The sequence below is a fragment of the Sapajus apella genome, unplaced genomic scaffold (assembly GCF_009761245.1).
Source record: "Sapajus apella isolate SASKATOON/1434 unplaced genomic scaffold, GSC_monkey_1.0 scaffold4, whole genome shotgun sequence".
Lineage (NCBI taxonomy): Eukaryota > Metazoa > Chordata > Mammalia > Primates > Cebidae > Sapajus > Sapajus apella.
The window spans coordinates 33,834,194-33,848,370 of record NW_022436944.1 but is presented as its reverse complement, the minus strand read 5'-3'; the positions used below and the strand labels follow the sequence as shown (position 1 = coordinate 33,848,370).

Below are 14,177 nucleotides of genomic sequence, written 5' to 3'. Positions count from 1 at the left end.
GATCTCGGCTCACCACAACCTCCGCCTCCTAGGTTCAGGCAATTCTTCTGCCTCAGCCTCCTGAGTAACTGGGATTACAGGCACGCGCCACCATGCCAGCTAATTTTTTGTATTTTTAGTAGAGACGGGGTTTCACCATGTTGACCAGGATGGTCTTGATCTCTTGACCTCGTGATCCACCCGCCTCGGCCTCCCAAAGTGCTGGGATTACAGGCGTGAGCCACCGCGCCCAGCCCAATTCTGTTTTTATGAAGTTTCTTTAAAAAGCCGAACTATAGATATAGCAGATGAGTGATTTCCTGGGGCTGGAAAGTGTTCTTTCGCAAAAGGGCACAAGGAAATTTTTTGGAGTGATGAAAATACATCAAAACTGGGTTATGATTATACAATTGTGTAAATTTTTTTAAAATTACCAAACTGTATGTTTTAATTGGATGACTTTTGTGATTTGTAAGTTAGAACTGAGTGAAGCTGTTAAAAATAATCTTAAAGGGAGAGAAAAAGACGTTAAAGTTAGTGTTTAAGTAATTTATATACAAGGTCATGTAGCAGCACAGTGAAGAGCTGGTGTTAGCACTCTTCCTAAAGCTCTGCAGTTTGTGTTTCCCACTGTAACCATAATGTGTCCCTGAGCAGGTTACCTGCTCAAGGGCCTATGCTACATGCTGGATCAAAATTCCTCTTAATCATCAATGCTAAAATGTTTTTTTACCTTTAATCTTTCTTAGAGATTCCTTATTAGCAAGTTTGCTGGATGGAGTAAGAGCCTCTGGTAATAGAGATGTTTGTGTAAAAATGACACCAACCCATAAAGGTCAGCGATGGGGGTTACTAAGCATGCCTGTTGATGAGGAAGTAGAGAGCCTTCACCTCAGGTTCTTAGCTACGCCTCCAAGTAAGCATTGATTTAAATGTGATTACATTTCCACCCATCTACTTAATAATTAAAGAATTCAAAATTCGTATCTTCTTTTCAAATCTCTTAATGCCTTTACAGATGGCAACTTTGCAGATGCTGTATTCAGGTTCAATGCTAATATTTCATACAGTGGAGTCCTGCATGCAGTAACACAAGATGTAAGATAAGTTTTATAGTTGTTCATTGTTACTAACTTTTGGTATGGAAACTTTTTTGAAATACTCTTTTTTCATCTAGGGTCTCTTCTCAGAAAACAAAGAAAAACTGATCAATAATGCCATAACAGCATTATTGTCCCAAGAAGGGGATGTTGTTGCTTCAAATGCCGAACTTGAGAGTCAGTTCCAGGCCGTGAGGAGGCTTGTGGCATCCAAAGCTGGTTTCTTAGCTTTCACTCAGCTTCCAAAGTAAGTTGTCTTCTGAAACTTTAACTTCTCTTAAAGAGTTTGAACTACTCAAAATGGCAAATAATGAACGATTTACCTCCTTTTCCTTGACTAAACCCTGATACCTTTTTTTATAGGGTGATATTGTACTTTATTCATGAGAAATGAAAAAGGAAGGTTGAGGGGAGCAGAAGTGGAATATTGGTTTCATACTCACCAGTAATATTGCTGACTCTTGGTGAATTTGAATAGGAAATTACATTCCTTTTAGTTTTAGTTAATCTTAAAAAATATTTTTCCTCTCGAGGAAAAAACTGTTGTGAAGATTGATAAATTTCAGAGGTGGAATTTAAAATACATCATTGTTCCAGTAATGCAATGGAAAGTTAAGATTACCTATTTCAATAATATAACAATTTAAAATGTTCTGATATTGCTATATATGCTTATTTTTTTGTTCCATTAGGTTTCGTGAGCGTCTAGGGGTGAAGGTAGTAAAAGCACTCAAGAGGAGCAACAACGGAGTAATCCATGCGGCAGTTGATATGCTTTGTGCCCTTATGTGTGTAAGTAGTTTTCTTAGACACTGGTTTTTCTTAAGTTGACTGGTGGTTTTGATTTCCACAATCCCAGATTTTCATTGTACCAATAAGTCCCTGTTTCTGTGTCTCTTAAATTGTTCTCATAGCCTTTTAGTTACTCAGACCTTTGTTTGGCACGTCCTATATACCAGGCAATGTGCTATGTGCTAGAAATTCAAAGATCTTAAGACAAAAGTTCTTTTCCGTTACATCGTTGACAGTCTGGTAAGGTAGGCATATCTATACAGGGTAAGGTAGTAGGGGCCATCTTGAAAAGCAGCCCTTTATTTTTGTTTGGTGATGAGGGGAAGATAAAAGATTCTTACTCTGTCTTTCTGGAAGATGTTAAATTTGATCTGATTTTTGAAGGACTGGCAGGAATTTTCCAACTCTGGAAAGGCAGCTATCCTGGGTGTGGAATAGCATATACAAAGGCATGTTTGGAAAGTAACAATTAAGTTGAGTTGTAAGATATGTATGGGGTTATTAATTGGGAGTTACAGCTAGAGATTTATGCAGACAGTAATAAAAATCCTTCTGTATCAGGAGAAGGAGCTAGATTTGTATCCTTTTGTAAGGAGCACCTGAAGGATTTTTTTTTTTTTTTTAAGCAAGGTAGCAGTAACATGATCTGGTTTGAGTTTTTAAAAACTCACACTAGGAGTATGTGGAGAATACATTAGAAGTAAAATTAGAGGCAGGTAGACCAAATTGTCATAAGAAATGAGTTGCTGAGCTAGGGGCTCGAGAATAGGTACATCTGAAAGCTGTTTGAGCAGTAAATATCTAACTTAGTGGCATCTTGTATGGAGGGAGAAACAATTGTTTAGTATCGTTTTGAAGTTTCTGATTATCTCAGTTTAGTGTATAGTACCTGGGACTTTTCCTTATGTAAAGTGTTTAGGCAAGCTTAGTGGTACAGAACAAACACAACCTTGCATTCCCAAAAGTGAATTAATTATATTTACTGTTCCAAATAAGTGAGATAAGTAGAACGTAATTCACAATGATGTGGAGAGTTGCTTTTTTAGAACAAAAGATGTTCTTATGACCCAGGAAATTCTAAGGTTAAAGAGCTTTGTGTCAGGCACCCCTATCATTCAGGAAATTGCAAAGGCCTTAGGAGCTCTGTGTCAGGAACCAGGGTAAAAGACCAAAATATTGCAACAAAAGATTCTGCTAGTGCCCCTGTCTGCAAGGGTTTTAGGTGCTCTATGTCAGGAGCCAGGGTCAGGGACCAATATATATATATATATGTATATTTTAATATGTTATACATTCCCTCTGCTCAGAAGTCTTTCCCTGCTCATCATTCAGGAAGAGCTCAAAAGTCATCCTTTAAATGAAACTTACCAAATAGACAACTCTACTATGTACCCACAACAATTAAAAATTTTTATAATAAATTAAGCTTCCCTATTCCTGAAGGTGGTAGTGATTTATCCCTCCCTGAAATCAGATTACCCTTCATAAATACAGCTTTTATCTTTGTTAGCAATTTCTTCTTTGGATTATTGCTGTTTCTAAATATGATGTATTTTTCTAAATCTGTCAGCTTCCTGAGGATAATATTCATCTTTAATTTTCATTTTTATCCTTAATGGGCCTTGTCAAGCTATTTAATAAACAATAACAACTAATTTTTTCTGTGTTTCAGGTACTATTCTATGAATTTTGCCTATATTAATTTATTCAATCTTCCAATGAACTATAGAAGTTGCTACTGTTACATCTATTTTATAGAGAAGGAATTAGGGCCAAAGTAATTTGTTCAAGGTCATGTAGCTAGTAAATGTTAGGGGTTACTTTAAGCCCACATTCTGGCTCCAAAGTTTATACAGTTAACCATAGGAATGTACAGTGTTTGCTAAATTAACAGAAACAGGAAGGAAATTCTGGCACATGTTGAAATATGGATGAACCTTGAGGACATAATGCTAATGAAATAAGCCAGTCACAAAAGGACAAATACTGTATGATTTTATTGATATGAGGTCAAATTCACAGATAGAAAGTAGAATAGTGGTTGCCAGGGACTGGGAGGAAGGCAGAATGGTGAATTATTTAATGATTACAGAGTTTCAGTTTGGGAAAATGAAAAAAGTTCTAGAGGTAGGTGGTGGTGATGGTTGCCCAACAATGTGAATGCTTAATGTCACTGAACTGTTATAATTTAAAATGGTTAAAATGGTGAGTTTTGTTATATATAGTTTACCACAAAAAGTAAAAAAATAATGCTATGAAACAGAAACAAACATTGAGCCTGCATTACATATTAGGTGTTGGCTATGTATTTTACATGAATTATCTCATCTAAGCATCATAATCTTATATAAATACTATTACTCCTACTTTACAGCTGAGGACAATGAAACTCAGAGTTACATAAAGTAACTTACCTTGCTTAATGTCTCCCAGGTTTTATCAGTAGTAAAATTAGGATTGGAACTCTACTCCTAACCATCATGCTGGAATGCTTTATATACTCAATAGTCAAAAGAAAATTCGCCTTGAGACAAGCATTTGTTGTTAATTTTAGTACATGATTTTAAATGCTGAGTTTTATTTAAAATTTCAGTTATAAAATTCTGGGTGGGCAAATGTTGTTTGCCTTTTAATAAGATGATGTGTAACTTTTGAGAGAATACCTTGTGTATGTATATGTTGAGTTAATTGTTGGGCAAATTATCTGTGAAGTCTGATCAAAATCATGGTAAATCATCACTTCTGCCTGCTTATCATGGGTTTCCTTTTTGCCTTACACTTCAAAGGCAGTGGTTTTTAATTATTTTAATTTATTAATTTTAATTAATTATTTAAGTATTCATTGTGTAATGAATACTCTTTATAAATGACTTTGTATGATGCTAGAACATGGAACTGCTTATGAATTAGCACTGTTTTTTTTTTTTTTAATAGCCCATGCATGATGACTATGATTTAAGGCAAGAACAGCTGAACAAAGCTTCTCTTCTCTCGTCAAAGAAGTTTCTGGAAAACTTACTGGAGAAATTTAATTCCCATGTAGTAAGTTATAATTAAACTTGTCTTCATGGTAAATACCGTACCGTTATTGAAAGATATTCTAGAAGTGCCACATGGATGATTTTTTTTTTTTAATTACAAAGTTTATGAATTTGTGTTGGTCAGTATTGGTCACAGTTCAGCTTGGTCACTGATGATAAAATATTTTGTATTAAGACTGTATCCATTCATCTGGGAAGGATGCATGGCAAAGCCTTTAGATTTTCATGATGATATCCCAAATTTTTGTTTTCTCTTTCTTTAAAAATGTCATTATGAAATAAACTGCTCTTAAAAAAAATTAAGCCAAATATTTGTTCCTCGGTCCCTGATAACACTTTGGGGACGGTCATTCTATAGCATCTTGAAGGAACATGAGCAGATTGCTTGAATCTTGTAAGTATTGTCAAAGATTGCTTTTTATGCAAATAAACATTAGCCTTAGTTATATATATTTGAGAAGTCTTAGTCATTCTCTTGAAATTTGAGTGAATTTTGTTTGTTCCTTTTGAGGTATGTTGGACAATGGATTCACTGTATGAATAAAGAAGTATTAAAGACTCCAACTTTGAATCTCATTTTGAGGAATTAAAGTCATTGTTTATGTCTGACATTTAGAATAATAGAAAGGAACACTTTACTGTTACAATTTAACTGAAACTCCACATCTCTAAGTCTTAAAGGCAATTTGTTGCTTTGTTTCAGGATCATGGGACTGGTGCCCTAGTTATTAGTTCACTCTTGGACTTCCTTACCTTTGCCCTCTGTGCTCCATATAGTGAGACAACTGAAGGGCAGCAGTTTGATATGCTCTTAGAGATGGTAGCATCCAATGGAAGAACTCTTTTTAAACTCTTTCAGGTGAGAGCTTGTATTTTTCTTACCAGATAACAGTGAATTTAAGTGAACCAGTTTTAGGTTTTCACTGTTGCTAAGTTAACATATGCATACTTCTATAGCAGAGGTGTCCAATCTTTTGGCTTCCTTGAGCCACACTGGAAGAAGAGGAGTTGCCTTGGGCCACACATAAAATACACTAACAATATCTAATGACCGAAAAAAAGAATCGCAAAAATGTTTTAAGAAAGTTTATTAATTTGTGTTGGGCTACGTTTAAAGCCATCCTAGGTCAGCCTTCAGTAAATGCAAGCATCCATGTAGGCTGCAGGTTGGACAAGTTTAATCTGTAATTTTGACAAATATATGCACCTAGTATATTATCATATTGGTACATTTTGAACGCACAGATTTATTGGTGTTTTAAGTACAGCTCTGTTGATGGGTGTTGACTGCAGTTCTGACACTCTGCCCATCTTCTCTATCTTGCTTTTTTATTTTATTTTTTGAGGCGAAGTTCTTGTTCTGTTGCCCAGACTGAAGTGTGGTGATGTCATCACAGCTCACTGTAGACTCAATCTCCCAGGCTTAAGTGATCTTCTCACCCACCTTGGTTGCTGAATAGCTGGGACCAGAGACACATGCTACCACAGCTAGCTAATTTCTTTATATTTGTTTTGTAGAGACAGGGTCTCCCTTTGTTGCCCAGGCTGTTCTCATGTTCCTGAGCTTAAGCGATCCTCCTGCCTCAGGCTCCCAAAGTGCTGGAATTACAGACATGAATCACTGTACCTGGCCTCTACTCTAGTAGTGAAAAACTCATTTTTCTGTGGTAGGCCCCAAATTCCCTTTCCTTTTTTTTTTTTTTTTTTTTTTTTTTTGAGACGGAGTTTCGCGCTTGTTACCCAGGCTGGAGTGCAATGGCGCGATCTCGGCTCACCGCAACCTCCGCCTCCTGGGTTCAGGCAATTCTCCTGCCCCAGCCTCCTGAGTAGCTGGGATTACAGGCACGTGCCACCATGCCCAGCTAATGTTTTGTAGTTTTAGTAGAGACGGGGTTTCACCATGTTGACCAGGATGGTCTCGATCTCTTGACCTCGTGATCCACCCGCCTCGGCCTCCCAAAGTGCTGGGATTACAGGCTTGAGCCACCGCGCCCGGCCCAAATTCCCTTTTCTTTACAAATTCCCCCCCCCCCCCAAAAAAAAATGAGCTTTAGCAGGGCTCTTCATAAATACTAGAAGACATTTATTTTATATAGTATTATGGTACATGTTAGGTACATACATGCATATTTATATTTTTGTTAGTATCATTGATATGTATTATTCAAATAATTATAATCAAGTAAATGCTGGCTGCTTTCTACTAATGTAAATTTTTTATGTATCTGTATATCTAAAGCTGTATTGTAAGAATACCTAAAATATTTAACCAAACTGACTTTGAGATGTATCCTTTACTAATTTTATGACTTATACCTTGTGTAAAACTGTATATCCTTCTTAAGAGTAACAGCTAAATATGTTGGAATAAAATTCTTTTTTATCTTTTGATACTCTTTTCCCTTCACTTTAAAGCATCCTTCCATGGCAATAATAAAAGGAGCTGGGTTGGTTATGAAAGCAATAATAGAGGTGAGAGAACAATTTTGAAATTTTAACCTTACTTGAATGTTAATAGGCTGTTTTAATTGACGTTGACAATATTACCTTTCAGTCTTTTTTGGAAAATACACATTTCTCTGGGTAAGAAAAGTAATTTTAAATCTTTATTTAGAAATTAGTTTTAAGGTAGTTACAGAAACAATCTGTAATAATAAAAGTTTTAATTTTCTAGTAAGTGAAGTTGTAGAGTAAATAAATCTCTTATTGCATTATTCATTTTATTTAAAGTAATTAAAAGGTAGCATTCTATCTCTTGCTCTTTTTTGGAAGCATATCGTTGACAGTGTTGAAATCTTGAGATGCTGAGATTACATAGAAATCTATTGATAGTTCATAGCAAAATGATGCCAAGTAAGAAAGGCAACAAAAAGTTCTTGCTAAAGTGTATTTGTAATTGAGCTCTAGAGATTGGGGCATGATCTTGTTGAAGATACTACTTTTTTTTCTTTTTCTTTTGTTGTTTTTGAGACAGAGTCTTGCTCTGTCACCAGGCTGAAATGCAGTGGCGTGATCTCTGCTCACTGTAGCCTCGGCCTGGTGGGTTTAAGCGATTCTCCTGCCTCAGCCTCCCGAGCACCTGGGACTACAGGCATGTGCCACCACACCCAGCTAAGTTTGGTATTTTTAGTAGAAACAGGGTTTCACCATGTTGGCCAGGATGGTCTTGATCTCTTGACCTCATGATCCACCTGCCTTGGCCTCCCAAAGTGCTGAGATTATAGGTATGAGCCACGTGCCTGGCCGACACTTCTTTAAGATAGTTGCTTTATGCTTCTATATTTTTTAAAAGATAAGATTGTGGCTATGAATGTCTGTTACATACTGTGATGTTTACAATGACATCAGTCTAAATGGCTTTTGAATTATTTTGTTGTTATAGAAGCAATTTGAATAAAATTTAAGAATTCTTTTTACCAAAAAATTCGTCTATCGTGCATGAACATAGCACATAATTAAATAATAAACACAGAATTAGTATGCCCTTAAGTAGCTGTAAATGTATACGTAGGCATTGAACTGGGTGGAACATCAAAGTTTCTTTGCATTTTTAGTGTGTTATATACAATCAAAGGCTAATTTTGTCCCTTTAGCTAATGGGTTCTTTGCTTGATATTAGCTACCAAAGTATTCATCTTTTACAAAGCTTGCAATAGCCAAGCCTCTCCTTTTTGTTGGCAGGTATACACTCAAGGAATGAACCTAGTTTTCATATTAAGTTTAGCAAAGCATAGTTTATAAGGTAAATTTGTCTGGAAACATCTCAACCTTATTCCAAAGGTTTAAAAATTACCTATGCTATTACTCACTTATGTTATTTTTGGGTAACTGGAAGATGCATTTTAAACTTTGATTACATACTGAGTGGTTGTTTAAAGATGTAAAAATAGTTTTTTAAAGTTAGGATAGCTTGTCCTGGATTGCCACTTTAGGGATCATCTTTCCCCTTTTTCCAAAGGAAGGTGATAAAGAAATTGCTACAAAAATGCAGGAGCTTGCTCTAAGTGAAGGTGCCTTACCTCGACACTTGCATACTGCGATGTTTACAATAAGCTCAGATCAAAGGATGCTTACAAATAGGTAGGTTATTTAATTCAGTTTGCTATAAATTAACTTCCAGTTTAGAGAACTGATTCAGATATTACATAAAACTAAATGTGTATTACACAAATGTAACATTTTTTTTTGATCCACCTAGTTCTTTTCCTTACAGAAGGGTTTTTTTTCCAAATGATCACTGTCCCTGCCTGTGGATAACTTAAGGGGAAACACTGTTTACTTTTTGTCCCCACCATCCTTTTATCAGGCTCTGACACCACAGTCATGTGACCAGTATGCAAAAGAGTACTTAGAAGCTTATGGAACTAGAACCACACACCCAAGCCTTTCCTCCTTATATTCCTGTGACCACCTTGCCTGCACATTACCCCATGTGAAAACCTCACATAGTTGATTTTTAAATATCTTTAGTCAGTTAAGTAGTCTACCGTAAAAACAAACCACAGAAAACCTTACATATCCAGCCTAAGCTAGACTTAACCTAAATCTCTTATAATTAGATTCCCTTTTTCCTAATAGTCATTCAAATATAAACACATAAATTTATTCATTTATTAATTTATTCCACAGTACATGAATTCCAGCCCTTTTAACCCTCTTTGTGGTTTCTAAAACGTGACCCTTTCCTCTATATTAAGCATACCATATTATGACTCATATTAGTAAAAATGAGTATCATAAATATTTTTATTTTTTAGACTTTAATAGCTGAGTTAAACATTTAGTTTGTTGCAATACTGTACATTATCTTTGTCACCTATGTGCAGTTGTACATCGTGGTATGCTTTCTTGCTAGTGATTTCTTACTGTTTGTATTATTAGAAGAAACTACCTCCCTCACTTGTATTAACCACAAAAGTAGTCTTAGAGGGTAGAAAGATAAGAAGGATGTTTTCCTAGTATTATTAGCAGTGCTAGACACCATCTGCCATTAAAGTAGAGACTATAGATATCTTATTCCATTAAGCCCTCATATTAAATTCTTCATTGTTGTGTTCCTCTTTAGTATAGTTAATCAGTTAAATTCCCTACTGTGATCAATTAGTGTGTTTATCAGGGAAGCATTTTAATTTGGAGAAGATTCCTTAATAAAATTTGAATTAACATTGTTAAAAATCTGTCAGTGTATAACAGAAATATCACTATTTGTATTGCTTTATCTTTTGCACCTTGCTGTTATAAAATGTTATATCTTTTGTCCCTAACTAAAGCCTTTCTAGGAGTCACTGATATACCTACCAAATGCCAGTGAAGGAAATTACAAGTTTAATTACTTCAGTATGTTAGCTTTCAAATTGGCACAGGAATGAATAGTTTTGGTAGCATTCACTTTCTGGTGACAGTATAGTTTGGTTTTGCAGTTAAATTTTGTTCTTCGGTAATGTAACATATAGAAAACATATGTCTGTAGGTGGTTATTTGGTTATTTCCCTCATAGGTTTCATGACCATTCTTATAGCTATGGTAATTGAATCCCCACCAAAGCACAGAAGGGTCACTGGTGAGTAAAATAGGATTTCTACTTATGAGGTGCTTTCCGTTAAGGAGACAGGATGTTAAAATTAGTAAATGACTAAGCCCTAGATTGAACGTGGGTCTTAGATTTTTCACTTTGAATTAAAATACACTTTTATAGCTTTTAAGTGAGATGAGTAAAATAATTGGCTATAAGTGGTTTAGGTCTTTGCCCAAATTCCAAAAGTGAAAATAATTTTCTATCTCAGACCTTGCCAGAAAGGATATATTAGCACATAGTTGTTGACTTTTGCTTGTTCAGAATTCTAAAAAATGCCAGCATGCCATTGTCACTATATTAGTGGGACTTGTTATATGAATTAATTGTGTCATCAAGTCTAATTGTTTTTTTCTTTATTTAAATGGGATTAAAAACCTACTTTTTCACGTTCAGGTTTATTGAAAATTAGTGTATTTTTTAGGAAAACATTTTAATTTTTAGAAAATTTCAAAATATTAGTAATATTTGAATTATACCTTTCCACATTCAATTATTTTTAACTATTTTTAACATCAGAATTTTTTTACTGTAGCCATATTTTTTATAATTATGTGATATTTTGTTCTTAAAAATTCCTTTCTGTTCTAGCTGAGATAAAGCAGCAAACCTTTCTCAACGTCTGCTTTTTTCAGACAGCTAAGTAGACATTTAGTGGGACTCTGGACAGCTGATAATGCAACTGCAACAAACTTGTTGAAACGCATTTTGGTAAGTTAGTTGAGAAATTAGATATATATACTGCCTAATAAAATTTAGTTGAACAGGTTATCTCTACTGTTAAAAGGGGATGGATTCTGTTTTTGATTGAAAAGGTTATTCATCATAGGAGTTACCATAAAGTTTTGCCCTCAATAGCTAAGTCATAGTTTTAATTTATTTGGGGGTTTAAGGCTAAATTTTCTTTTGCAGATTGTTTTGAAAATGGATTTTGTGTTTTGTTTTTAGCCGCCAGGTTTGCTGGCATACTTGGACAGCTCAGATCTCGTACCTGAGAAGGATGCTGATCGGATGCATGTTAGAGACAATGTGAAAATAGCAATGGTAAATATGATTGTCCCAAGTGTCTTTTTTAGGAGTAAGGGTACTGTTTTATACATATAGTCTTTTTTTTGAAACATGCTAAAAATTTTAGAAACAATTCATTGCATTGGATAATAATACTTAACTATTAATATTTTTATATCCTGTCAAATTCATCTGTTTTAAGTAGACAATTTGTGGTATATTTATAGAGTTGTGCAACTATAACTACAAATTAATGTTATGGATAGTGGTCATTTTATTCTGTGTTTTGTTTCTCTAATTCAACTTACTGGTACGTTCTGGAGTTCCAATAAGTGTGTATATGTGATATTTTGCACGTATGAGATTGATAAACGTTGTTGGTAAAAGGTGCTGGCCGTGAAAAAAGTTATAGGTAGGGTTTTTTTCTTACAAGATCTATGTTAATTATAAGGGTTTGGCCATCCATGAAGAAATTAAACATCTTCATCATACACTACTATAATAATTTCTTACACGTATTCTTTTTTCTGTCATCACTGCTTCTCTGTCTGCACCCAGCTCCCACTTGCGTCTTGCCACCCCTCAAAAAAGAATCATCTTGAAACCTATGTAGAAAAGTTAAAGTTTCTTGGATAAAAAGTATAATTTGCACAAGTTTTCAGTTTGTTTCTTCACTGAACCATAACATCCAGTGTTTACTTTGTAAAATAGAATGTTACTAAGCTTTACATAGTTTTAAAATAAATTTGCAAACAGGCATGTAATAGATTTCATTATTTTATAGGATCAATATGGAAAATTTAATAAAGTTCCAGAGTGGCAAAGACTGGCTGGAAAAGCTGCTAAAGAAGTTGAAAAATTTGCCAAAGAAAAAGTGGATCTTGTATTGATGCATTGGAGGGATAGGATGGGCATTGCCCAAAAAGAGGTAAAAATAAAATTTTCTTCCAAATTTCTAGCACTTCTGTGTGTCCTAGCCTACTTTAGTTCCCACTGTTCACAGAGATGGTATTAATATATTTCTTGCTGAATACCTGAAGCTTAAAAATGAAAGTTACTTATTTTTGTATATATTTTCCTTAGTTAATAGTTTTATGAGTTGATGATTAGATTTTTATTTTGGTATTGAATATAGAATTCCACTCTTAATTTTTCTTCCATTCCAGTTTTTGTTCTTTTTTTTCATATATATTTATTGCCTTTCCTTCATCTCTGGGACTTTGTTTTATACCTATAAAAATAAAGGAGCACTTCCTGTTAACCTTTTTGTTCAGAACTAGCCAGACAAGTGTTTTGGAGGTAAGATTCACATTTTAAAGTAAATTTATTGTGTGTACTTAAATTTTGTAGTATTTGTTTCTCAAATCAAAGATCTAAAACAGTTTTAGTCTCATTCTTCAGCATGCAGTATGTGTTACAGAACTTGATTTAGTAATGCACATTCTTCTATTTATAATGGGTTTTGCAGTAGTTAAGTGTGAATTAAGATGTCTTGTAGAAGCAGTCTTGATCTGAGTTTGTATTGATCACACGTACATTCTTTCTCTTTAACCTTCTCCTTATTTATGGTAGCTATTGCCTTATTCAAGGAAAATAACTTAAACATCTCACTAAAACAAATGGGTTTCTTATGGATTACCAGAATGTGTAAGCAGAACAGAACAAATATTATAGTCTGTGTATCTATCTGAAGTTGGGACTAATGTTTAACTCTTTAGTGCTCCAACATAATAGGTTACTGCTGATTTGTATATGTGATGTAGTCAGTATAAAGAATCATTAGACAGGCTTGCAAGTGACTATGCAGCATAGTAAAGAGAATACTGAACTTTGAATTGGTTAACTTCTGAGCCTGATTTCAGTCACTTGTTAACCTAAGTTACGGGTTTTTAGAACCTTACCTTCCTCTTTCTTTCTTTTTTAATTTTTGTAATTTTAGTAGAGATGGGATTTCACCATATTGGTCAGGCTGGTCTCAAAACTCCTTACCTCAGGTGATCCACCCACCTTGGCCTCTCAGAGTGGTGGGATTACAGGCATGAGCCATTGCAGCTGGCCACTTTGCTCTTTCATAAATTGGAATAACAATACCTGCCTTCTCTATTTTACAGGGTTGCTTTGATATGCAAGCAAGATAGTAGTAAAGACACTAGATACATATCTGGTTAGGATATTAGTATAGCATTTGAACAGTCAAAAAATCTACATATATGAATGATTTTCAGTTATTAAAAATTATAAGCTTCTGGCTTCAGGTAGTTAAACCCATTTCTAAAATAACAGTTGTTTCAAACTGTTGGATATAATTATTGTACTGCAAATAAGTTTTTGGCATCAGACTTCATATGTAACATCCAACATGAGCATGAACACAAAGCTGTTTTAGCTAAAATTATAGATAATCTGCTTTTTTAAAACAGTAATTGAGAGAGAAAATAATTTTTTTGGAGACGGAGTTTCACTCTTGTTACCCAGGCTGGAGTGCAATGGCCGGATCTCGGCTCACCGCAACCTCCGCCTCCTGGGTTCAGGCAATTCTCCCGCCTCAGCCTCCTGAGTAGCTGGGACTACAGGCATGCGCCACCATGCCCAGCTAATTTTTTGTATTTTTAGTAGAGACGGGGTTTCACCATGTTGACCAGGATGGTCTCGATCTCTTGACCTCGTGATCCACCCGCCTCGGTC

General features: G+C 34.9%; 1 protein-coding gene across 3 annotated transcripts in view; it reads left to right on the top strand.

The window, feature by feature from the left end:
• The window catches only part of DNAJC13 (DnaJ heat shock protein family (Hsp40) member C13), a 120,964-nt gene that overhangs the window by 37,596 nt on the left and 69,191 nt on the right, over positions 1-14,177 (top strand). For all 3 annotated transcript variants that reach the window (XR_004265025.1, XM_032266534.1, XM_032266543.1), the window contains exons 10-20: positions 729-895; positions 998-1,077; positions 1,157-1,326; positions 1,772-1,871; positions 4,806-4,913; positions 5,616-5,771; positions 7,328-7,384; positions 8,871-8,992; positions 11,120-11,195; positions 11,433-11,528; positions 12,277-12,420. Coding sequence is in view for 2 of the 3 variants with exons in the window: in XM_032266534.1 (XP_032122425.1) it covers positions 729-895; positions 998-1,077; positions 1,157-1,326; positions 1,772-1,871; positions 4,806-4,913; positions 5,616-5,771; positions 7,328-7,384; positions 8,871-8,992; positions 11,120-11,195; positions 11,433-11,528; positions 12,277-12,420 (1,276 nt within the window). In the remaining variant the exon portion in view is untranslated. The remainder of the gene's footprint in view (positions 1-728; positions 896-997; positions 1,078-1,156; positions 1,327-1,771; positions 1,872-4,805; positions 4,914-5,615; positions 5,772-7,327; positions 7,385-8,870; positions 8,993-11,119; positions 11,196-11,432; positions 11,529-12,276; positions 12,421-14,177) is intronic.